Below are 26,042 nucleotides of genomic sequence, written 5' to 3' on the forward strand. Positions count from 1 at the left end.
GCCTATCCCGTTAATCCTATTTTCTAACATTACATTATTTTCTGTTAGCTAGTCGACTATCTCTTATAACTGTCCAACTGTTATAGGTTACTGTAAGTTAGTATCTGCTATATTGGTGTCATTACCTAACCTCGAAGTAGTTGCTGCCGTTAATGGCGTTATAGTGGCTGCTTTTAGTGGCATATTGTTCGACTTTTTGTGCTTAATACTATAACTAGGTAGTAATTGTGTAACGGAACCTTATAGCAAGAACTACGATGGGCTTGTTATTGGGCTAGGTATATAGGTGATGTAAGTTAAAGTTAACAACGTAATAATAACTGGTGGAGTGGTTGCCTAATAGATTAACTCTAATTATATTCTAAAAATCACTATAAGGAAGGAACTATCTAGGTAGGGATTAAGGGTCCTTAAATACATAACCGTACTCCTATAAAATCCTTCTTATACGTAATATACGTCTTATACGTAAGGTATATAAGTTCCTCCCATTCCTTTTGTTTAATATGTAGCATATTATATAACCTCGGTTACTATTCCTCGTTACATAGTTCTGCCAGCTCCATCTTGGACTGTGCCTAAATTAACTAACTAGCTTCTTCCGACTCCTCTCCTAGTAGTTATAACATCGTACTTAAAGCGTCCGTAATACTAGGCCGATATATCCTAGCTTAATTCTATAATAGATAAAAGCGCTAATAAACATACTATTGGTAAACGTGCTATTAGTAGGTATACTGTTAAACATAAATATATAAATACTAAAGAAACCTTAAGCTAAAAGGTAAGGCTGCTAGATATAAGCAATTAAAGCTATAAAAACTACGCCTATTAGGACTCGGCTATACGGTTAAATAATACCTATAGCTTACGTACTCGGGCGTCTATAGTCTTTAGGTAGTTTATAATAGTTAGTATAGCTTAGTAAAGTATTAATAGCTAGCTAGGGCCTTCTTTCTCCTACTATAGGTAGGCTTTAACCTTCCGTATAAAGGGTAGATAGGCCTTATACTAGAAGACTAGGTAGTCCTATATAGGGCTACTTAGGAATATCTTATAGAGGACTACTAAGTTCTATAGGATAACCTCCTGGAGATAAAATAGGAGGTTTATAACGCCTATAGCTATAAGGTTATTAACCTAGCTAACCTAAGGGCTAAACTAACCCTTCTAAATATTTAGCTCTGGCTAGATTATTAATAGTAGTATATTAGGAGGGGTAACGCTTGCCCTATAAATTTTAAAGTAGCCTATTTACGGCAAATAGCCAGCTATTATCCGTATAAACTCCTATAGTAGTAAGTTTAAGTAATAGCTAACTATCTACTCCTAGTTTTACCTACTAGNGNNTTTAATCTAGTNNTNACTAACCCCTTTTAGCTCCGCTGTTTTAGCGCTAGCGCTTTACCTAATATAGGTCTTCTTTTATAAGAAGACGCTAACGGCCTAGAATACCTTAGTAACCTACTCCCGCTATAAGTTATATAAAAAGGCCATCCTATAGTCCCTAGCGCTACTCTTAATTAGGTAGATATTATACCACACTAACTACTTACTAAAGTTTAAAAACGGCTTATTACTAAGGTTCTAGTAGTATAAGAGGTAAAAAGCTAGCCTATTAAGTATATAGACGAGCGGCTTTTTATTATATAGAGCTCTAATAGTCTTAAGGCGGCTATACTAGTTTTACTTACTAGCGCGTATAGTAAATATTAGGGGTATATAACGCGTAGGACCTTCCCCCTTAAACTTAAAGGTAAATAGGTTTAAGATCTTAGCAAAGCGCCTATTACTACCGTAGGTAAGTATATAGTGGCCTAGTAGGATATCTATAAGCGTATAAAGGTAGTATTTTAGTAAGGAGTCTTTATAGGCCTATAGCTCGCAGTAAACACTTTTAAACTTATCCTTTATATATCTGTTAAGTAGTATATCTCTACCCTTATCTATAAACTACTTCTTTTTCTACTATGTATCCCTCCGTTATAAAACCTTTAGGTAACCCCTAATATTATCCTCCCGTAAAGACTAGTGGCTATTTATTTTTATACCCTTTTATATTTAGTAAAGGTCTATTAAGGTAGTAATATAGCTATAAACTAAGCGCTAGGAGAGCCGTATCTTATCCTAAGGTACGTTATTACTAGCCTTATGGCTTTTTACTTTTAGTAGCCGGCCTATAACCTCCTTAATAAGGAAAAGAAGTAGCTTCTCTTCTGTAACGGTATTACTATTATAATACTACTTTCGCTTATAAAAGGCCTAAAAAAACGCGCGTTAGTTATAAGTATACTACTCTATAAAGCACCTACCTACTTACCTTAAACTCTTTTTGCTTTGGCTTATAATTTAAAGATATATTTTTAGGTCTCTTAGAACGTATAAGGGTAAGGATACTTTACGCATTAGCACGTAGTTTGGTATTATTTACGATATTAATCTTTACGCAACTAATTAACGGCATTTTTAAGATATGTAGGATGCTGCTAGAGAAGCTGCGCCCTAAGGGGGGGTTCCTATTTTCCTATATACGTAGATATAGACTAGGGAGAAGAGGTAGAGAAAGTATACCTACCGGATAAGTAACCTTACTATATAGGGTAAATAAATAGGCGTACGGCTGGGCTAATAGGCCAATAATACGCGCGCGTTAGCGACTTAATTAGTAGGGGTAAAGATATTTAAAAATGTCTACGGCTTAGCTATAGGCTTAGCTATAGATATCCGTAAATATTAATAGGGGCTATATATATTATATACGGCTTAGTAACTAAGCGGGCGCTTAGCTAAGCTATAAACACTAATAGTATATCTACAGTTCAATTTATATAGCTAAATCAGCTACTAAGTTACGATTTAGCAAGTAGGAGGCCCGTGCGCTTAGCGCTATATAGATATTACCCTATATCTACGGTTAATCTTTAATCGCTAGTAACGCCGCAGTAATATTACGCTCTTAATACCTATTAAGTAGTATACGTAGAGCTATCCAAGGGCTCTCTACTCGTACTAGGATGGCAAGAATTAGCTATAGGTTAATAGAGATATTTACGTTTTAGATTAGGCGCCGCTATTATATAAGTACCCTACTAAACTTATACTGTACTAAAATAAGCCCCTAAGGGGCTATAAATAAAGGCTTTAAGAGGACTTCTTAAAAGTTAGATATATATATACTATTTTTAAGCCTTTTTACTCGCTTAAAGCCATTTATAAAGCTAATTTAATAAGCACTATATCCGCTCCTATTATTAATTAACCTACTATATAGCCGCTTTCTTACTAACCCTTTAGGCCTACGCGATCCGCCTAATCTCCTTAATAACCTTAAGCCGTAGGGAGTACTATTAGAGCTCGTTTTACCAGCCAGCCTATTATTTACTACTCTATTTAGAATCTAGCGCTACTATAAAAGGATTACCTCTAAGCCCTTTAGTCCACTCGCGTTAAAGGGCCTATATAGACTTTACTATACGGCATATATAATATATAGGCGGCTACTTAGGTGGCTACTTAGGCTTAGGCCCTTACTATAGCTATAGCTATAGCTATAGCTACGGCGGCGCTAGTAAAGGGGAAGCTATAGCGCTTACCTAGGCCGATATATCTTAGCTTAATTCCGTAATAAATAAAAGCGCTAATAAACGTGCCGTTAGTAAACGTGCCGTTAGTAGGTATACTATTAAATGTAAATATATAAATACTAAAGGAACCTTAAGCTAAAAGGTAAGGCTGCTAGATATAAGTAATTAAAGCTATAAAAACTACGCCTATTAGGACTTAGCTATACGGTTAAATAACACCTATAGCTTACGTGCTTAGGCGTCTATAGTCTTTAGATAGTTTATAATAGTTAGCATAGCTTAGTAAAGTATTAATAGCTAGCTAAGGCCTTCTTTCTCCTACTATAGGTAGGCTTTAACCTTCTGTATAAAGGGTAGATAGGCCTTATACTAGAAGACTAGGTAGTTCTATATAGGGCTACTTAGGAATATCTTATAGAGGACTACTAAGTTCTATAGAATAACCTCCCAGAGATAAAATAGGAGGTTTATAACGCCTATAGCTATAAGGTTATTAACCTAGCTAACCTAAGGGCTAAACCAACCCTTCTAAATATTTAGCTTTGGCTAGATTATTAACAGTAGTATATTAGGGGGGGTAACGCTTACCCTACAAATCTTAAAGTAGCCTATTTACGGTAAATGGCCAGCTATTATCCGTATAAACTCCTATAGTAGTAAGTTTAAGTAATAGCTAACTATTTACTCCTAGTTTTACCTACTAGCGCGTTTAATCTAGTTTTTACTAACCCCTTTTAGCTCTGCTGTTTTAGCGCTAGCGCTTTACCTAATATAGGTCTTCTTTTATAAGAAGACGCTAACGGCCTAAAATACCTTAGTAACCTACTCCCGCTATAAGTTATATAAAAAGGCCATCTTATAGTCCCTAGCGCTACTCTTAATTAGGTAGATATTATACTACACTAACTACTTACTAAAGTTTAAAAATGGCTTATTGCTAAGGTTTTTGTTGGAATGTATATTGCGCGGTCGCGTGTATCTGATTAGTCACCCTTATGGTGACTCATCAGCCCCCTACTTAAGCACTGCGATCCTTACGATCCTCTGCTTTCGATACCTATTTGCAAACCATCAGAACAAGAGTATACTCTTAATAGGCCACCCCCCTGTGAAACCGACAGTTTTAGTAGTATAAGAGGTAAAAAGCTAGCCTACTAAGTATATAGATAAGTGGCTTTTTATTATATAGAGCTCTAATAGTCTTAAGGCGGCTATACTAGTTCTACTTACTAGCGTATATAGTAAATATTAGGGGTATATAGCGCGTAGAACCTTTCCCCTTAAACTTAAAGGTAAATAGGTTTAAGATCTTAGCGAAGCGCCTATTACCACTATAGGTAAGTATATAGTAGCCTAGTAGGATATCTATAAGCGTATAAAGGTAGTATTTTAGTAAGGAGTCTCTATAGGCCTATAGCTCGCAGTAAACACTCTTAAACTTATCCTTTATATATCCGTTAAGTAGTATATCCCTACCCTTATCTATAAACTGCTTCTTTTTTTACTATATATCCCTCCATTATAGAACCTTTAGGTAACCCCTAATATTATCCTCCCGTAGAGACTAGTAGCTATTTATTTTTATACCCTTTTATATTTAGTAAAGGTCTATTAAGGTAGTAATATAGCTATAAACTAAGCGCTAGGAGAGCCATATCTTATCCTAAGGCACGTTATTACTAGCCTTATAGCTTTTTACTTTTAGTAGCTGGCCTATAACCTCCTTAATAAAGAAAAGAAGTAGCTTCTCTTCCGTAATGGTATTACTGTTATAGTACTACTTCCGCTTATAAAAGGCCTAAAAAAACGCGCGTTAGTTATAAATATACTACTCTATAAAGTACCTACCTACTTACCTTAAACTCTTTCTACTTCGGCTTATAATTTAAAGATATATTTTTAGGTCTCTTAGAATATATAAGGGTAAGGATACTCTACGCGTTAGCGCGTAGTTCGGCATTATTTATAACGTTAATCTTTACGCGACTAATTAATGGCATTTTTAAGATATATAGGATGCTGCTAAAGAAGCTGTAACCGACTACCGGACCTTGCATATTACCCTGTTTCACCTGCGTCAGCACTACCCTCGCATGTCTCGGATATGGTTTAAATGACTTATGGGCTCCGGAGTTAGGGGTCTACTTTTATGTATTTATACCACTTGATTTCCATAGATTTATAATTAAGTTGCTTGTTTAATTCCTATACACTGCAAAGCTTACAGAAGCTACGCCCTAAGGGGGGATTCCTATTTTCCTATATACGCAGATATAAACTAGGGAGGAGAGGTAGAGAAAGTATACCTACTGGATAAGTAACCTTACTGCATAGAGTAAATAAACGGGCACACGGCTGGGCTAATAGGCTAATAGTACGCGCGTACAGTATATCTAAGAGTTAGCGTCGCTGCCAGCGTCGCTGCCAAGAGGCTAATAACGTAAGCAGTTAGTAAGCCTATAGAGTTATAACAGTTAGTTAGCTATAAAACTGTAGCTAGCTAACAGCTCGCTGCCTTGGTGGTAAGGTTTAGTAGTAAGTTAAAGCTTTTAGTAGAAGTTAAGGATATTTAAATCTTCGACTAAGATTATACGCTAAGCAATAAGAAACCTATAAAAATCTCTCGCTTAGCCATAGTAAATAAAGCATTTTCCCTAATATCTCCATTACGCGCCGTATACCCGTCCTCCTATGCCACCTATATAAAATGCAACATACATTACATTTTACGCGTCAGCTAGGCAGTAGAGCTTCTTCCTCTACTTTTTCCTCTACTTCTTCCTCTACTTCTTTATTAAATCCACAATCTATGCGTTACTTAACTCCTTTAGCACCGCGTAGGGTTTGTGGATTAACTACTTCCTCCCCTCTTCTAATTAACGATAATACCGAATCGGGCGATTAAGATAATTCCGTATCGCGAGAGCCTCCTCTAGCTAATTAGAACTACGGCTGTATCTTTCCTATTAATTGGGATAATCTCTACCTAATAATATACGGTAAGCTTACTAGTAAATACGGATACTGAGTTACTAATAAGCGGTTGCTATTAAGTAAAGCTCCTATATTACTAATATGGAAGTATAAAGTAGACCTTTTTTAGGACGGTCCTTTAGGCAAAAAAAGGCTTTAGCTGTATAAGCTTTGCCATCTAGCTTAAAGACTAGGTGCTTTACTTATAATTAACGGCAACGATTATATTAACGGCTATTTAAAATTAAAGCATGACCTTATTATTAACCCTAAAAGTTATAGTAGTAGAATATAACTATTAGCCGCAGAAGCTTTTACTTCCGCTAGTAGTTACGAACGCCAGCCGTTCTGGGCAGCTGGCTATGTTTAAGCCTATATTAATTAGACAATTTTATAAAATATTACCTTTTATTAAGCTATAAGTCCTTCTACGCGCGCTCTACTAATATTTAACTGTCCTTAGATCTAAGACTGTCTTATAAAGGCGCCTATATTACTAAGCAATTGGATTAAAACCGCATTTAAACAGCGGCGCGTTAATATTAAAGACCTCCTCCTTACCGCACTTAGTAAAATTAATCTTATTTATAATATCTGGATATCTACAAACGGAATATCACTGCTTAGTATAGTGGCTTATTTTATTAATAAAGACGGAAGGCTTTAATTAGTGCTTTTAGGCCTTCTATAACTATAAGAATTATACTCTACTAAGAATATAGCAACGGCCCTAGTGTCGGTAATTTAAAAGTATTAATTTAATTATAAGCTTGGCTCCTTAATAGCTAATAACGCTAGTAATAATAATGAGCTCTACGACCATCTCTTATAAAGCCTCTTAGTGCCTAAAAAGGAGCGGCTTTGGTGCGTTGGCTATATTATTAACCTTATTGTTAAGGCTTTAATATATGGCAAAGGCGTTAGCAAGCTTAAGCGCTTAATGATTGACGCGAGCGACTATATTAAATTTGATCTTATGCGGCAGAGAGGCTTTGTAGGTAAGATTTATAATATCGTTAAATATATTATGCGATTAATAGGACGCTGTAAGGACTTTGCTAAGAACTAGAGTAAGGCCTGTATTAAGGACGATCTTTTTAATTAAGTAGAGCTTCTGCTTATTAAGGACGGAGGCGTTTGGTAGAATTTAACCTACTTTATACTTTACCGTATATTACTTCTTTATAAAGCGATTAATAAATATCTACTAGCTTAAAGGAAGCCCGCTAATAATAACTACAATCTATCTTAGGACGCGCTTACTAATAAAGATTAGCAGTAGGTAGAGCAGCTTATTAAGATCCTAAAGCCTTTTATATTAGCTACTAAGCGTATAGAAGGTAACGCTAATAGTCCTAGTATTAAAGGCTTATATGGCGCTCTATAGGAGTTAATTACTAATATAGAGCTCCTCTATTAAATCCTCTAGCGAACTTAGCTAAGCCTTAAAAACGAATGCAACTCCTTCCTTAAATTAGGTATTAATATAGCTATTAAAAAGATTAATAAATATTTTAATAAAATAAAGGCCGAAAGCCCTTACTACTTTGCCGCAGTAATCCTTTATCCGTCTCTTAAACGCGCCTACTTTCGCGATAAGTGGAAACGGTGGCCCTAGTGGTGGAAGTACGCCAAGCGGTGTATAGAGACTTTATTTAATAACTATATTAATAAGCAAGTAGATGAGGAAGATAAGGAACTAGTTAAGCTATAACGCAGGAAGGTTCCTTATAAATCTAACAATGATTTAACTAATAAATATGCACAGTCCTTAGTCGTAGATAAGAGCCTTACTTCCTTAAAGCGCAATTAAAAGCGTATTAAGCTCGCCAGTAAGCTTAACCGCTACTATAATATAGGCCTTAAGTTTATTAAGATCTGTTCCGAAGATGGTAATAAGCAGAATAATGTTGTTTCTAATCCTCTTAACTAGTGGCTTAAAATTAGTCAAATCCTTTATCCAATACTTGCTAAGATTGCTCTTAATATATTCTCTATACTAGCGATAAGCTTCACATATAAATAAGCCTTTAGTTAAGCTAAAAAGATTATTACTAATAAGCGCAATAGACTTTTAGCTAATACGATTAAAGCAAACCAATGTCAGAAGTAGTGGTTAATTAAAGGCCTTTTATTAAGCAGTTTAATTGACTGTATTAACTTAAATAGAGCTTTAACTACACCCTAGTTAACGAGCTTAAATATTAATCTTACTAGCTATAAGCCAACTACAGAGGCAGAAAAGCTAGCTTAGTAAGGTAGACTTAATAGAGCTTTATATTTAATTAAATCTAATATAGAAATAGAGCCTCCGGAGTCCTTACTACTAACTATTCTACCTACCTTTTAAGCCTCTACGGGCGCGGGACGAATTTAGCTATATTTAGATACTATATTAGGTAAATTAGGGCTAAATTTTAATTAGGCAATGTTAATATTTGTATATAGAGAGGTGCTGCCAAAAATCTAAAATGAAACACTATAAAGTCTATACAAATTTCCTAATTGGGACAGCTAGCTGATAGCTTTATAGTTAGCGTACGTTATCCAACAGTTAGCGGACAGTAAGCGATCCAATTGACGCAGTCAGTCAGCTATTTTTCTTAAGCTCGCAGCTAAGCTAACTGTTAGACATACTGCGCGCGTATTAGCGACTTAATTAGTAAGGGTAAAGACATTTAAAGCTGTCCACGGCTTGGCTGTAGGCTTGGCCGTAGATATCCGCGAATATTAATAGGGGTTATATATGTTATATACGGCTTAGTAACTAAGTAAGCGCTTAGCTAAGCCTTAAACACTAATAGTATATCTACGGTTTAATTTATATAGCTAAATTAGCCGCTAAGTTACAATTTAGTAAGTAGGAGGCCCGTGCGCTTAGCGCTATATAGATATTACCCTATATCTACAGTCGATCTTTAATCGCTAGCAACGCCGCAGCAATATTGCGCTTTTAATACCTATTAAATAGTATGCATAGAGCTGTCCGAGGGCTCTCTGCTCGCACTAGGATAGTAAGAATTAGCTATAGGTTAATAGAGATATTTACGTTTTAAATTAGGCGCCGCTATTATATAAATACCCTACTAAACTTATACCACACTAAAATAAGCCCCTAAGGGGCTATAAATAAAGGCTTTAAGAGGACTTCTTAAAAGTTAGATATATATACTATTTTAAAGCTTTTTTACCCGCTTAAAGCTATTTATAAAGCTAATTTAGTAAGTACTATATCCGCTCCTATTATTAATTAACCTACTATATAGCCGCTTTCTTACTAACCCTTTAGGCCTACGTAACCCGCCTAATCTCCTTAATAACCTTAAGCCGTAGGGAGTATTATTAGAGCTCGTTTTACTAGCTAGCCTACTATTTACTACTCTATTTAGAATCTAGCGCTATTATAAAAGGATAACCTCTAAGCCCTTTAGTCTACTCGCGCTAAAGGGCCTATACGGACTTTACTGTACGGCATATATAATATATAGGCGGCTACTTAGGCGGCTACTTAGGCTTAGGCCCTTACTGCGGCTATAGCTATAGCTATAGCTACGGCGGCGCTAGTAAAGGGGAAGCTATAGCGCTTACCTAGGCTAATATATTCTAGCTTAATTTTATAATAGATAAAAGCGCTAATAAATATGCCGTTGGTAAATGTGCTGTTAGTAAGTATACTATTAAACGTAAATATATAAATACTAAAGAAACCTTAAGCTAAAAGGTAAGGCTGCTAGATATAAGCAATTAAAGCTATAAAAACTACGCCTATTAGGACTTAGCTATACGGTTAAATAACACCTATAGCTTATATACTTGGGCGTCTATAGTTTTTAGGTAGTTTATAATAGTTAGTATAGCTTAGTAAAGTATTAATAGCTAGCTAGGGCCTTCTTTCTCCTACTATAGGTAGGCTTTAACCTTCCGTATTAAAGGGTAGATATTTATACTAAAAGGACTAGGTAGTTATATAGGGCTACTTAGGAATATCTTACGGAGACTACTTTTATATATATCCTTCTAGAGATAAAATAGAGGTTATAGCGCCTATAGCTATAAGGTTATTACCTAGCTAACCTAAGGGCTAAACTAACCCTTCTAAATATTTAGCTTTGCTTAGATTATTAACAGTAGTATATTAGGGGGGGTAACGCTTACCCTACAAATCTTAAAGTAGCCTATTTATAGTAAATAGCCAGCTATTATATCTATATAATAAACTCCTATAGTAGTTAAGTTTAAGTAATAGCTTAACTATTCTACTCTTAGTTTTACCTAGTATATTTTATCTAGTTTTTATTAACCCCTTTTAGCTCCGCTGTTTTAGCGCTAGCGCTTTACCTAATATAGGTCTTCTTTATAAGAAGACGCTAACGGCCTAGAATACCTTAGTAACCTACTCCCGCTATAAGTTAATAATAAAAAGGCCATCCTATAGTCCCTAGCGCTACTCTTAATTAGGTAGATTTATATACCACACTAAACTACTTTACTAAAGTTTAAAAACGGCTATTATACTAAGGTTCTAGTAGTAATAAGAGGTAAAAAAGCTAGCCTACTAAGTATATAGACGAGAGCGGCCTTCTTATTATTATATAGAGCTCTAATAGTCTTAAGGCGGCTATACTAGTTCTACTTACTAGCGTATATAGTAAATATTAGGGGTATATAGCGCGTAGGACCTTCCCCTTTAAACTTAAAGGTAAATAGGTTTAAAATCTTAGCGGAGTGCCTATTACCACTATAGGTAAGTATATAGTGGCCTAGTAGGATATCTATAAGCGTATAAAGGTAGTATTCTAATAAGGAGTCTCTATAGGCCTATAGCTCGCAGTAAATACTCTTAAACTTATTCTCTATATATCCGTTAAGTAGTATATCTCTACCCTTATCTATAAACTGCTCCTTTTTCCGCTATATATCCCTCCGTTATAAAACCTTTAGATAACCCCTAATATTATCCTCCCGTAAAGACTAGTGGCTATTTATTTTTATACCCTTTTATATTTAGTAAAGGTCTATTAAGGTAGTAATATAGCCGTAAACTAAGCGCTAGGAGAGCCGTATTTTATTTTAGGGCACATTATTACTAGCCTTACGGCTTTTTACTTTTAGTAGCTGGCCTATAACCTCCTTAATAAGGAAAAGAAGTAGCTTCTCTTCCGTAACGGTATTGCTGTTATAGTACTACTTCCGCTTATAAAAGGCCTAAAAAAACGCGCGTTAGTTATAAGTATACTACTCTATAAAGCACCTACCTACTTACCTTAAACTCTTTCTGCTTTGGCTTATAATTTAGAGATATATTTTTAGATCTCTTAGAACGCATAAGGGTAAGGATACTCTGCGCGTTAGCGCGTAGTTTGGTATTATTCGCGACGTTAATCTTTACGCGACTAATTAACGGCATTTTTAAGATATATAGGATGCTGCTAGAGAAGCTGCGCCCTAAGGGGGGGTTCCTATTTTCCTATATACGCAGACATAGACTGGGGAGGAGAGGTAGAGAAAGTATACCTACCGGATAAGTGATCTTACCGCATAGGGTAAATAAACGGGCGCACGGCTGGGCCAATAGGCCAATAGTACGCGCGCATCAGCGACTTGATCAGTAGGGGTAAAGACATTCGAAGATGTCCACGGCTTGGCTGCAGGCTCGGCCGTGGACATCCGCGAATGTCGACGGGGGTTGTATGTGTCACGTGCGGCTCAGCGACTGAGCGGGCGCTCAGCCGAGCCGTGAACACCACTGTACACTCATTTGCACGACCAGCTTCACCCCCCCCTTTGGCGAGCGCTGCGAGATTTTAAATTCGCTACGCGCATCCAATCTCGCACCAACTGTACACAGTAATTGTAGCGAAGCCGTATGCTTGGCTGCAAGAACCCGAAGCTGTTTGTGATCGGCCTTCCTCCGCAGTGTCGTGATCTTTGTCAAATATCGTGAGGTTCCCACCCGTACGGTATTGCCAAATCTTATCGGCAGTTGCAGAGACAGCGTTGTATTCGCGTTTTGGCGGCCACAACGGAGGCGCAGTTAAGGGGGAGAAGAGGAAACGTACGTCTTCTAAAGAATTTGATCCTCCTAGCTAACCAAGGCGATTCCCCAGGGCAACCAAAAAAGGCCCTTGCGTGTAGCCACAACCGTTCGCTACAATTACTGTGTACAGTTATTGGCAGTCAGGCGAGATTGGATGCGCGTAGCGAATTTGAAATCTCGCAGCGCTTGCCAAATGGGGGGTGAAGCTGGTCGTGCAAATGAGTGTAGGTAAACTTTTTATAAAAAAATTATTATATGATTTTTTTTATAGCGTTGCTAGGAGACTTACTAGAGCTTAAGCGAAAAATTAAGCGAGGTAGGAAACTAAAAAAATCTGTCGGGTTGTTGTCGAGTCGATTGTTAATTGCGCAGGCTGCGTGTTAAATACGTTAAATGCGTTAACGTCAACTACGTCAACGGCAAGCTATTTAGCAGGCAATTGACGCAATTGACAGTATTTGATTTTGTCAGGGCACTGAGCAGGCTGATGGAATGATACATATAATGCTCTATGAGGAAGGATCTCAGGGGCTCGAAGACCCCAAGAAGATATCTACACGATGGCCCGCGCGCTGTCACGTAACACGTCGCTAAGCTTAAAGAGACTGCCTAAGTACCCCCCCCCCCAGGCTCTATGAGCTCTAGCGAATAGGAAACTCCTCCAGGATGACTATACCATGCTCTGTAAGGTCGTGGTTAATAGGTAGGGGTAGTACAAGTAGTAAGAAATGGACTTGGGAAAAAAATGGAAATTTTTCGAATATCGACGACGCTCGATCGCCCGTCTCCCATGCTGAAAAGTAGTATTAGTAAGCCTTTGAAAATTAGAACTAAGTCGATTGACGCTAATTCCGAGGTTCCGCCGGTCGTAGTATGATTTCCTAATCAGGCCTAGGTGGCCTAGGTGGCCTAAATAGCCTAGGTGACTTTAGTAGCACTGATACCTTCTTTAATCGCCTTATAGGCGTCCTTTGGTGAGCTTTCGTTAAGCCATCTACTGGTTGATCTATACTCGGTATATGGTGTAGTTTAATCCTACCCCGTTTAATATCCTTGCGGAGCTTGATATCCGCATAGTGGTCCTTTAGTCTTTTAACGAATCGATGCGTCTTGACCTTCTTATATTGAGTCGTCTTAACAGTTAGTGTCTGCCGCTAGCGAGGAGCCTCTAGTGACTGCAGGGCTTTCTTTAATATTCGCGGTATCTTAATCTTGTGCGGAGCTTTTAGATGAGGCTCCGGATGAGGCTCTAGATGGGTTGGCTGTATATATGCGTAAGATAAGCATGTAACTGCCGTATAAGAGACCTTCTTTAGTTTAGTAGTCGCTGTCTCCATACCCCCCTTAAGCTGTTAGTTAATTTAGTAGACGCCGCTGTTATTAGAATTAATATTGTCTTAATCGTTATAACCTTCGTCGCCCTTAGCGATTATTAGTATTATGCTCTCCCTACCTACGAGAAGGGAATTAGCAGTTGTTTGCCATGCTATCTCCTTTACAGTAGGTTAAGAGATTTAGCGCTTTGCTGTTAAGGCGTACGCAATATATTAAGGCTTTAAAGCCTATTAAACGATATATAAGCCGTTTTTATAAGTTGCTCTACCTACTACTAAATTATTAGAGTATTGTTAAACCGTATAGCCACCTGTTTCCTTATTAGGCCTAATATAGAGCTTCTTACGCTTCTTAAGGGATAACTCCAATAGGAGCTTATAGGGTGATTTGGGTGTATAGTAGGCCTTAGTAGCTACTATATAGGTATTACCGTCGTCTATTAGTAGGGGTATATATACCGTCCCTTTGCCAATTATATAGTAGATAGTCCCCCCTAATATTCCTATTTTGTAAGGTAGTAATAGAGTTATATATTTAATAAACTGGCTTTGTTTATTGCTTATTATAATATTAGAACAGGAATTAAGGAACTAGTTGTCCTAATTACTGTCGCCTAAGTTATCGACTATAGCCATGCTACTAAATAGGCCTTCTGCCGAGCCTCTGCCTATTATTCCGACTTAATGATTTAAATTTGATGTAGTCTCCGCCCCTTTTTAGGGTAGATCTATGCATAATATATGCTTTTTATAAGGCCTTTACGCCGGATATCAAAGCTCCGGGTGAAGGTAGAAATACCTCTCTTTATCGCCAGGGTGCTTGCCATTGCAATGTGAGCAGCGCTTAAGTTCCTTTTCTTCTGAATTGGATTTTGGTTAATTGTCTTTGGATAGGTTCTTGCTGACTAAGGACATCGCGAGGGTAGAGGTAGCTGGTCGAGTACGACTCTCGTCTATAAGGTCGCTTACTAGCTCCTCTATTGTAATAAGGTCTTCCTCCCTTGTAACTCTTCTGGCTGCTTCTTAACGATTAGCTGTCTAAATAGGAAACTCCTCCTCTACCGCGTAAAGTAGTTGGGCGTGTGCTTGCTTCCTTAATATTGGCATTAACGCCGCGTTTAATTTCCTTATGCCCGAGATAAAAGCTTCTGTGTAGGCTTTAAGTAAGGTGTAGTCTTTGCGACTAAGATCGAGCCATTAATTCCATATCTGGTAGTCGTGAATGAGACCTTGCGCGGTGTATAGTGATCGAATTGAGTCAAGCAGGTCCTTGATGGAATCTCGCGGCTTGCCCGATGCGGCGAGACGATCGCGAATCAATTCTGACACTGCTCCCTCTATTATCTCAAGTCCCATTATCTGTTTATGTCGCCATTCTCGGCATTCGTTCGTATTCGTTGGCGGCTCTACAGCCGTACCTTGTATCAGTGGTAGGAGGTCTTAAAGCTCAAGTCGTCGTACGATTCGACGATACCATTCTTCGTAATTGCTCTCCCCTTTCAATGCAGGAACAGCCCCAAGAGAGCTGTGGTATTCCTTTTTCTGTACTGTGTCCGCCATGATATGCAATTATCGGCTCACCCGTATCTTGCGTGGCGTGTATTTGTATTGGTTTGTTATGAATTTCTGTCGCACCGTGCCGGCTCCAAATTCGAGGGTTTATGGCTTCGTGTCGACCAATCAATTAAATAAAATAGCAGCTGATAGAGCTTTGATGGAAGCTGCAAGAGGGCTCATAACCTGTCAGGGCACTGAGCAGTGATGAACTGGATCTGAGGATAAAAGAATGAATGAAGCTATGGAATCTATCTATGAGGAATATAGGCCTTGATATAGGCCTATATCTACGGGGTTCGGGGTGACTACTACGGATACCGAAGTGGTTGCCGCGGATACCGAACGGGAAAGGGAGTCTGCTTATGTAAGCAGGTAACGCATGTGGAGGACTCCTCCAGTACCATCGTCAAGCAGGCTGATGGAATGATACATATGATGCTCTATGAGGAAGAATCTCAGGGGCTTGAAGACCCCGAGAAGATATCTACACGATGGCCCGCGCGCTGTCACGTGACACGTCGCTGAGCTCAAAGAGACTGCCCAAGTACCCCCCCTACCAACAGATTTCAAGCTACCTATCAAATGAATTTCAGCCTGCGAATATTTTCCCGATGTCGGAACAGAGACCCCACAAGACGGGCCCGGGTTCCTCCGCACAACCTAGAATGGAAACCCCTGCACTGATTAGCTATCTTTCATATCAAGAGGTCTCGTCACCACATGGACTCTAGAGAACGTTTGAGAAACCTCTCGCAATTATCAGGCAACCTTTCATGATGGCCGGGTTCAGGCACGCGTTCTCACTCTCGGCTGAAGAAGTCAGGAATGCTACACCACCTGGCACAGTTACTCTCGTTGGTAAAGAAAATTTTATATGCCCCTTTTTATGTTTACTCTGATCGCAATTTTAGACCATGGGCTTGAAAGAACTGTCAGTCATGATGAAATTCGGCTTGTCCCACAGCCCTCAGCTGATCCTGCTGATCCACTAAACTTTGCACGCTGGCGCAAGCTTGCTATCCTCGCATGCATGTCAATTGTGCCTTTCGTGGTCAATTTTACTGCGGCTTCAATATCGAGCGCGTTCCCAATCATGGCCACACCTCTAGCATTCAACCCTCCCGTGCCAATGTCCAGTCTCTCACACCTTATTGCTGTAAGTGTCTTAGTTCTACGAGATATTAGAGCCCTTCTAACAGGTGAGCAGGTCGATGTGTTGATGATGGGCGCTTCGAATCTTTGGTGGGTTCCGTTGGCAAACAGCTTCGGCCGCAGACCGATCGTTTTAATCAGCCTTCTTCTCCTGACATTGTGCTCAATGTGGGCTGGATTAACACACAACTTCAACAGCCTGCTGGCAGCACGGTTCTTCATGGGTGTCGGCAGTGGGCCTGCTGATACTATCTGCCCTGATGTAGTAGGAGAGATCTATTTTGTGCACCAAAGAGGTCGCGCTATGGTAAGTTATCCAGTTTGACTCCGACAGTTCTTGGCTGACAGGTTATTTAAAGGCTATATACACCGTACTTTTAGCGTTGGGCTCTTTAGTGGGTGCCTTGTGCGGAGGTTATATCGTGGCTTCTGGAGGCTTGGTCTGGATCCATTGGACTAACGTGATCCTTTCGGCTCTCATGCTAGCCCTCTGCTTCTTCTTCCAGCCGGAGACCCTGTTCGACCGTGCACGAGCATTAGGATACCCTCCGTCGACCATTACCGACTCGAGTGAAGCGGACGAAAAATCCCAAACCACACAAGTAGAGGAAACTGGGACCCCACCTTCATTCACAGCATATACATTCGGACGCTCTTTGAAAGTTGGCACCTATCGTAGTGGTGTCTTTCAAAAATTCGTTGCACTGCTGCTCCCGCTTCGACTTCCAGGCGTTTGGCTCGTAGCTCTATGGTACGCTGGGCTAGTTGGAGGTATCGTCACCATTTCTATACTAGGCCCAACCCTAGTTTCGGAACCTCCCTACCTCTGGGGCAGGAGTGCTGGTCTCATAAACGTTGGCGCTATTGTTGGTACAACTCTAGGTGCTGTATATACATACTTTATCGCCGATCACACGACAAAGTCACAGGCAAAACATGACGCTCATGGTTTCAGCGAACCGGAAGCTCGACTATGGACTGCGCTGCCAGGATTGTTCCTTGCAACAATTGGTTTATGGACTTTCGGATTTAGTGCTCAGAACCCTGCACCAAATGCCTGGCTGGGTCTGCAGTTTGGAAGTGGAATGCTAGCGTTTGGCCTTATGCAAGCCCCATCTATTGGATTTAACTACGTAAGTGCCTTGAATTTAGCGGTGTTTAGGCCAGCACTGACAACATCACTCTAGCTGATTGAAGCCTACAACGCTATTTCCGGTGATTGCTTCGTTGTAGTGACTTGTCTTCGTGCGATAATTGCCTTCTGTTGGACATTTTTCGTTGGAACTTGGTCGGAGAAAGCGGGACCAGCAGAGCCTTTCGGCATCTTTGGTATGCTCGTGGGAATCTTTGCGTTGTTAACCATTCCTATGATGGTCTGGGGGAAGAGAACCCGTATTGCTACAGCAAGGTGGCTGCCTGAGAAAGTAGATCATTGATACTTCAGTATCGTCGTAAAAGACTGTACATTATTTGAAAATTCGTGAGTTTCACGTGAAGAAATTTTGTGACGCATGAAAAACCTAAAGTACGTGATTACCTAGAATTAATTCCGAGGAAGATTTTAAAGGCTTTCTGGGCTCCTAATAAGCTCAGTTACATAGTTTTACTAATGGAGGATAATTTCTAGCCGTGAGATCCTTTCTGATCATGTGAATAATTCTAGACGTTACTATTACAGTACCCGGAACTGCAAACGATTTAACCTATCGAGGGAAATCCTCTTCATACCCCAACTGTGGTCCTTTAGCAGCCGCCCGTAACCCTCTCATAAGCTGAATTAGGTTTTCTACCAAAAGTGGCCCTGGTCCATGTTTAGCACTATGATTATCACGCAGTACCCCAAGCATAGAGTCCAAAACAGCACTAGGATCGTCGAGAAAAGCAGGCGGAGCTGAGTCAAGTGGATCATGCATTCCACGAACGCAAGGTGAACCTCGGTCCAGGCCAATGAATCTTTGCGTATCCGTCGTTTCTACATCATCGAGCCACACTGGTGGGCTTGGCCGTTCTGGTCCAGAGGCTGGCATGAAAGACCGCTTTTCTGCGCCCCGGATGAGTCCGTAAGCCCAAAATGCCAAGCTTGCGTGATACACTGCAATGGCATGAAAACCCCGAATAGAATTCGCCGGTAGGGACCTTGTTGCCCGTATGACCTGACCCCCGTGCCAAACTGCCTGGCGTGCAGCTGTAGTGCTCGCCCAGTCACGCAATGATGGATAAACACGACCAGTTTCTTCCTGCCCCTCGAGACCCGCAAATAGTTGGACTTCCTCTAAAGACATATTGAGGTGCATCAATATGATTTCCAGAACAATCGTTAAAGTGCCGCCGGAGTCATTGGCTAAGCCTTCGCAACTGATTCGGAAATAATTGAGAGTTTGAACAATGTCTTGATGGCGGGATTTCATCAAAAGACCTTGGCGAGATTGGGGCTTCAGAAAGGAGCTCAGTTGCCGATATTCCCACGCTAAACCCCAATGGGCGTAAAGATAGGCCATCCTTGACTCATCGGTATCAATAAAGTAGCTCGAAGAGCTTAGAAGGCCCACGTCGTTGACACAATCAACCAAAGTTAGCCGCCTGCTAGGAGCATTGGGTCTACTTAACCAAATGCTTTTCCAGGACTCGGCATCCGGAGCGAGCCAGAGACTTTGCGTGTCCGGTAGAGGTAGCAATAATTCAGCGTATGAGATTAATGGATTTGTCAGCAACGCCATTGACATTTGAACGTCATGTTGAAAAATGTAGAAGACAAGGCTAAAGCTTACAGTCAGTAGAGATTTTTGTAGGCTTAAACCCAGGTAAGAGTGCTCATTCGAAGGCTGAAAGGGCTCATAGAAGCACTTTAGTTGATCGGCCATAGGATGAAACTGAAATCCGTTGCTCTTACCGGATATATGACTCCTGCTCTATCCAAAACCTCCACTTTTTTTCAAGGCCTTGGCCATGGTCGTCTGGACAAGGTGCTTCAAAAGAGTATCCGGAATATCGGTATTTACCGCTACGTCGAAGCATCTAGACATATTAGGATTTGACCATAGAAGTTTTAGTTATTAAAAAGAGAGACAAGAATAACATATGCTAAAAGGGAGACAGTCCGGGCACACCACTAGCTGACTCTATCTTTTGTGTAGATTTTATTAGGTTACACTTTGGCACTTTAGGCCAGAAATTTCGTTCCCATAAGTATGATGTATGAGAACAAATTTAAGGACGTTGCATAGGCAAAAGAAGTAAGGTATATGATAGAGCTTTGAGCCGTTGTACATGATTTAATAAATCTGTATACTCACCGTAACCAGTGGTTGCAGAAAGCTCTCCGCCATTTCAATTTTACGACTATTGCCACTCCAGAGCCCGACCTCTAGTTGGAGCATAAATGCCTGCAGGAGCTCCAGATTCCGTGTTTCGCTATTGTCTTCCTCCCACTATAGAAGTGAGCTTCCCTAAAGTCTTGGATAAGAGTTGGATGGAAATATAAATTAAACATACCTTCATAGGAACAAACACACGCACTGCCTCTTGTAGTGCGAGCCCTAGTTTCCTCAAGGATATGTCAGGGGTGAGAACAGCTCCCGCTGCAATTAAGACTGTCAACAGCTCTGGTCTTTTGCTTGTAGTAGGGAAGAACGTAGGGATGTGCAGCCAAGTGTTGACTTTAGAATAGGGCGATGTGAGATAATATTGCAGCAAAATGTCCAAGAGTTCCATTGAAGGGAATGATGCTACTGCACGAGCTATGTTTGCTGTCTTGCAGGTACTTATTACGAGCGCTAGAATTTTGTCGCGTGAAGTCTGATGTAATTTGTCCATGGTGATCCGCCGACGAAGATTGATGCGTGATTCTGGGCTATCATGCGAATTGTCTGGTACTGGGAGAGAAAGATGTTGTTGTTCAGCAGCTCCATGGTCTTGTGAAACCGGGATAAAGCGCCAAATAGACCTTCGAAAAGCCTCCGTGCGTAATGCAGCTCCATTTTGCGGCATACCAACCTCTTCGGGCACATTACCAGAGGAATTGTACTCTGTATTTGGACTCTCGAAATCGAAGGGCGCTTTACTGTTATAAGTATCAAGGAAACTAAGATCAATATCATTCAGTTCTAAATTTGATTCGAGACCAAAATCCATCAATCCACGAGGAGTCCACGTCTCATGCTGGTGATTCAGAGTTCCCATGCTCATGAATGGATCTGCGATCGATGGTATCATGTTTCTGAGAAAGTCTGGTAGACCAAGCATATCGGAATTATTCAACATATCTCCATTAGAAATTTGGGTCTCCCTTCTTTGAGTGTCTGCAATTTGATTTCCAATATCACAATCTTCTGCGTTCGGCTGAGGCTGCAGTGATGGAACGCTTTGATGGAACATAGGGTCTTCATCTTGCCCCATGCCAAAATTCTCAGTGTGTTGGTAGTCCTCCGTGGGGGGTTGATTTCCCAAAGATATTTCAGCATTGGGAAGTGCCGTAGGAATTCCGGAATTTTGAGCTAACCTAAGGAGATCCCCAGCAGCGACCATGGTGGTGACCTCTTCACTCATCGATCGAGATAATACCATGCAAGGTAACTGCTTCTTCTGACATCTCTTGCATGGCTTGGTTTCTTCACATCGTAAGTGGACTTTGGCACAAGCTTCGCAGGCTTGGCTCACTCGTGGGTTAAAGGTTGGAGAAGCAGGCTGCTTATGACGCTTATCACTGGCTGTCGGTTCAGCTAACTTCGCCTTATGCCCCACCGCATGGCGCTTGAGTAGATCTCTGCAGGGATATTATTAGTATTCGTGCTATCCTCGGCTCCGGGGGGTAAGCTAAGGGGGCTTACACCCTGGAAAATCGCTTAGAGCATACCACGCAGAGGTAAGGTTTCTCCTGAGTATCTACAATACGAATTGATTAGCTAGGCCTACTTTTACGGAGCGCTCAAGATTTACGGACGCGAGCGAACATGCCGAGCCAAGTGGTCGACTCGCGTATAACTACGCTTACAATCGCCACATTGGTAGAAGCCTTGCTGAGGGTTCGAGTCGGACGCAATTGATGCTCTTGCTTCCATACTGGAGAATTGCTGATTACATTTGCGGGGCCATGCAGAGTGTGGAGAGGAATGGACGACGTGCGAATTGCGGTCGAGAGATAGGAGGTGGAGGTGGAGCCGATCATATGCGAAGAGCCGAGGCCTAGTGTGGCGAGTAGTGCTAGACCCAATTCAGAACCCTCTCACTTTCGGCTCCACTATCAGCCTGTACAAGAAACGACTCCCTAGGAAAGCCTGGGATACGCAATATTGCGCTTGAAAGCTCCGTCACACTCTACCGTATCCGTAACACCAATAATGGCTATCACTCCAGTACACTTCTTCTCTCATGGCTCGACCATGATGCTTGGCGAGGAGTCTGAGTCCGCCGAGTACTGGAAGAAATGCGGTGATGAAGCTCTTGTAAATGGAATCAAAGGCGTTATTATGATGGTCAGTCAGCTTTTCATTACACTTCCGTTAAAATTAGAGCAGGCTGCGCCACTTACATGAGAGCCAAGCTTCAGTCAAAAGCGTCCACTTACATTTCAAGGTTACAGGGCGCCCATTGGGACGCAAACGGTGACAAAATCGAAGTGGCCACAAACCCTAAGCCCAGGAAGTCGCCAGTCGCATATGTCCACCCAGATAAATACATACACTACAGGTTGAATCCAGACCTTCCGACGGCGAAGCGCTGCATTGAGATACTCTCTTCCGAAGGGTTTAACGTTAGAGGCAACAATTCCTTTGACTGGATCCATGACACTTACCTGATCCTCATACGGATGTTTCCGGATGGATGCCCTCCAACAACTATTATATCTATGAACGCACGGTTTGATCCACATTTTCACATGAAGGTTGGCTCTTCTCTTCGCCAACTGCGGAAAGAAGGGTATCTCCTGATTGGAACTGGAGGTGCAGTGCATAATCTTTACCGGAATCGCTGGGGCCCAATGTTACAGTACTCGGATAACTTCGCACAGGAGACCCCTCCCGAAGCATGGGCTCTTGAGTTTCGACAAGCGGTGGAAGATGTTATTTCGAATAACAGTGGCCCAAACTTACGGCGCGCCATGACGCGGCTTATGAAGCATCCGCAATACCGCGATGCGCATGCAACGGACGACCATTTTATGGCTGCTATGTTTGTTGCCGGTGCCGCTGGAGATGAAGAAGATTCTGGAGTATGTGGGAAGTTGTATGCAGAAACATGGGAATTGACAAATATGTTAGTGGTCAAATTATCCCTGAGTAAACCCAGAATGCTGACCATTTTAACAGGTGCAACTCCCAATTCACAATAGGGAATTGGGGTAGATTGGTTGCCTCCGCTGGCTAGTCAGAACTTTGAAGCTTCCTATTTTTATATGCTATATCCTTGACCCACGCGTATCATAAAATGAGAATTTGCTAAGCCCTATTATACATCCATCTTATCATAAAATCGTTCCCCGTTTAGTTTTCTAGCCTCATGTGTTCGCTAGTCTTATGCAAAGCCGATCGTGTGCTGAGAAAACGTCACACGAACAGATAACATCAGGGATGCACATAATCACCGTAATCGTAATCAGGCCATAGATTTTGATTATTATAGAATCACCACACCTGATTCTGATTGATTACATTGATTACATTGAATATACACTAATTTCCTAATTAGGATTAGATTGATCCTGGCTTGAGAGAGGCTCTATAAGTCGTACTTATAGTGATTAAAAGGAGCTCCAGATGAGATACGCATCGACGCGTATACAATAACTTCTCCTAAAAGCCCGCACGGACGTTTTTGTATGTAAAGCAGCAGGCTCGGCGCTTTTTAGTTAACGCCGGCCACATAGGAGTCCGGCCCACTCCGTACACGGTCCCACTCAATGCACACCAAAATCAAATATTACCAAGCCTCGATTTGAGGCTGTAGAATCACATACAATTAATAAAATAGTCTAGATTTTTGATGTAGTAATCTACTAAGTCTCCTCATTTAAATGAGCTATTGTATAAAATTTTCCAACTATAGGAAGTCGTCGAATTTAGCGTTAAGTGCGAGAAGCCCTAGATATAACTACTCCATCTACCTCCTTAATTACAACCTTTAAAATAACAATAAGAGATTACCTAGTAGCTTGTCCCCTCCGTCTACCTCCTCTTATTAGCTTAAGGTTATTTTAAAGCTATAGATTTACTGCGCGGGTATATACAGTCTCCTCTTTCTAGCGGCGTTTTTTAGCAGCCTTCTTCTCTCGTTAAACCTTAGCTTGTATTCTATCCTGCTTCCTCTATACTATTGTAAGTTGTTATTCTTCCTTTACAAGTTACTTCTAAATCTTCTCATCCTATCGGCGTACCTCCTTTTAGTGTTATAGTTGTTTACGCTCCTCTTAAAGCTCTTTTACTTGCTTAATCCCCAAGGGGCTAAAGAATATAGCCTTGCAGTTAGTTTCTGCACGTAGTTTATTAAAAAGAGGCTTACCACGAGCTCTTTTCTTCTTATTATTACTAAACGCCTTTTAGAGGCCCTTATTTTTAAAGTAGAGGAGAGTAATATTAGTAGTAAGCTTAAGAACTATATTTTTAAGCCTTTTAGCCTACGACTTTATAATCTTATTAACTATATTTTATAGAAGCCTACGCACCTTCCTCTAGTCGCTTACAAAGAGGGCTAAGATATTTAAGTCCCTTAATAAAGGCTAAGAGGCTATTTTACCTTACGTTTATTAGGTCTTAATAGCGCTAAAAATAACCTTTAAATTAAGCGGATTAAGCCTAGTATTTGCCTACCTACTAAGTATATTATTCCTAGTAAAGGACCTATTATAGGCAGCATAAAATAGACGGAAGAAATCTATTACGGACGCTTTAAGTATAATGTTATAACTACTTAAAGAAGAGTCGGAAGAAGCTAGTTAGTTAATTTAGGTACGGTCTAGGATGGAACTAGTAGAGCTATGTAATAAGGAATGGTAACCAAGGTTATATAATGTTGTACGTAGTGTACGTAGTATACGAAGGGAACGTATGTGCAATACGTATAACACGTACATTATATATAAGGAGGATTTTATAGGAGTACGGTTGTGTATTTAAGGACCCTTAGTCCCTATTTAGATAGTTCCTTCCTTATAGTAATTCTTAGAATACAATTAGAATTAATCTGTTAGGCAACCACTCCACTAGTTATTATTACGTTATTAACTTTAATTTATATTACCTATATACCTAGCCTAATAACGAGCCTATTATAGTACCTACTACAAGGTTCCGTTACATAATTACTACCTAGTTATGGTATTAAATATAAAAAGTCGAATAATATGCTACTAAAAGCAGCCGCTATAATACTATTAACGGCGGCAACTACCTTAAGGTTAGGAGGCGATACTAGTATAGTAGATACTAACTCGCAGCAACCTATGACGGTTAGATAATTATAAGAAATAGTTAACTAGCTAATAATAAATAATACGGCGCTAAAAGAAAGGTTTAATAGGATAGGGGCAGCAAAGATTAAGTTACTATTAATTAAAAAATACTTAGGAGAAAGTTCGAAGCTTAAAGGGTTTCTTATATAAATGCATTTTAAAGTTATATAAAAAGGGGCAAAACTGCTAATACCTATAGATCGAATAGCATACGCGGGACTATTCCTATTAGGAAGAGCACTTAAGTAGTTTAAGCCTTACTTTATAGAAATATAAGTAAACGGAATAATAACCACTAACTAGGAGGTATAGTTTATATTCTTAAGCTAGAAAGGGTTTATAGAGCAACTTATATAAATATTTAGAGACCTAGAGGCGGTAACCACAGCGGAAAGAAAACTCTAAAATATTACGTAATAAACCTTAGCAATTAAGTATATAACGCAGTTCTAGACGCTAGCTATATAAGTTAAGTAGAATAATAAGGCGCTTATAGTATAGTATAAATAAGGACTTAAGGCTAAAGTCTAAGATATTGTTTATATTAACTTAATAATACAAATGAGTTATATCCCGGGGCACGAAATACGTATAGTATCGTATGCTCTTTGGGATGGTAGTGACTGTCGATTCTATTGAGGTAGACTACGTGGTCTATATACTAACGCGCCTCCCCCTAATTAGTCAGCACCCAAGTAGTTAGTGCACTAAACGCGTAACTACACGTTCGGTGTACCACGTGCTATAATTATACACTGGCGGTACTTGGAAATGACTTAATTGTATCTAACCTCCGTAATCGCTTTAATGGAGCCGTAAAACATAAAAGAAATACATAGGAAATCCCTCCCAAGATGCCTTCTAGGCTGCCTTCTAAACAGTACTCCAAGCTGGTTGTAAGTCCTGCTTATAGTCCGTAAAATAAACCGTACGGCCTTCCAACGGGCCGTAAATAAACCATA

The 26,042-nt window shown here is 40.2% G+C and overlaps 3 protein-coding genes across 3 annotated transcripts; 2 read left to right on the forward strand and 1 right to left on the reverse strand.

The window, feature by feature from the left end:
• Positions 1-16,067: 16,067 nt before the first annotated feature.
• Positions 16,068-18,147, forward strand: K441DRAFT_600296 (MFS general substrate transporter). Its single transcript, XM_067645192.1, has 5 exons — positions 16,068-16,343; positions 16,397-16,641; positions 16,693-16,944; positions 16,997-17,770; positions 17,825-18,147. Exons 1-5 carry the CDS (start codon positions 16,259-16,261, stop codon positions 18,071-18,073), a joined length of 1,605 nt encoding a protein of 534 aa, XP_067510611.1. The 5' UTR covers positions 16,068-16,258; the 3' UTR covers positions 18,074-18,147.
• A 66-nt stretch (positions 18,148-18,213) lies between these two features.
• K441DRAFT_702114 (uncharacterized protein) lies at positions 18,214-21,694 on the reverse strand (the record flags this gene model as incomplete). Its single annotated transcript, XM_067653392.1, has 6 exons — positions 18,214-19,394; positions 19,528-19,652; positions 19,931-20,065; positions 20,130-21,399; positions 21,464-21,518; positions 21,577-21,694. 6 exons carry the CDS (start codon positions 21,692-21,694, stop codon positions 18,341-18,343), a joined length of 2,757 nt encoding a protein of 918 aa, XP_067510612.1. The 3' UTR covers positions 18,214-18,340.
• A 273-nt stretch (positions 21,695-21,967) lies between these two features.
• Positions 21,968-23,171, forward strand: K441DRAFT_691974 (catalytic LigB subunit of aromatic ring-opening dioxygenase). The gene is made up of 3 exons (XM_067652524.1): positions 21,968-22,108; positions 22,216-22,889; positions 22,943-23,171. The coding sequence occupies exons 1-3, from the start codon at positions 21,974-21,976 to the stop codon at positions 22,998-23,000; spliced, it is 867 nt and encodes a 288-aa protein (XP_067510613.1). The 5' UTR covers positions 21,968-21,973; the 3' UTR covers positions 23,001-23,171.
• The last annotated feature ends 2,871 nt before the right edge of the window (positions 23,172-26,042 follow it).

This window comes from Cenococcum geophilum (assembly GCF_001692895.1).
Source record: "Cenococcum geophilum 1.58 unplaced genomic scaffold K441scaffold_1, whole genome shotgun sequence".
Taxonomy (NCBI): Eukaryota; Fungi; Ascomycota; class Dothideomycetes; order Gloniales; family Gloniaceae; genus Cenococcum; species Cenococcum geophilum.

What these genes read in the sequence shown, in the direction of transcription:
- K441DRAFT_691974 (XM_067652524.1), top strand. Translation starts at nt 21,974, where the DNA reads ATGGCTATCACTCCAGTACACTTCTTCTCTCATGGCTCGACCATGATG. An exon ending in TCAAAGGCGTTATTATGATG is followed by an intron (nt 22,109 to 22,215) that starts GTCAGTCAGCTT and finishes TCAAGGTTACAG; the next exon opens with GGCGCCCATTGGGACGCAAA. An exon ending in ACATGGGAATTGACAAATAT is followed by an intron (nt 22,890 to 22,942) that starts GTTAGTGGTCAA and finishes CCATTTTAACAG; the next exon opens with GTGCAACTCCCAATTCACAA.
- K441DRAFT_600296 (XM_067645192.1), top strand. Translation starts at nt 16,259, where the DNA reads ATGATGGCCGGGTTCAGGCACGCGTTCTCACTCTCGGCTGAAGAAGTC. An exon ending in GTCTCTCACACCTTATTGCT is followed by an intron (nt 16,642 to 16,692) that starts GTAAGTGTCTTA and finishes ACAGGTGAGCAG; the next exon opens with GTCGATGTGTTGATGATGGG. An exon ending in ACCAAAGAGGTCGCGCTATG is followed by an intron (nt 16,945 to 16,996) that starts GTAAGTTATCCA and finishes GGTTATTTAAAG; the next exon opens with GCTATATACACCGTACTTTT.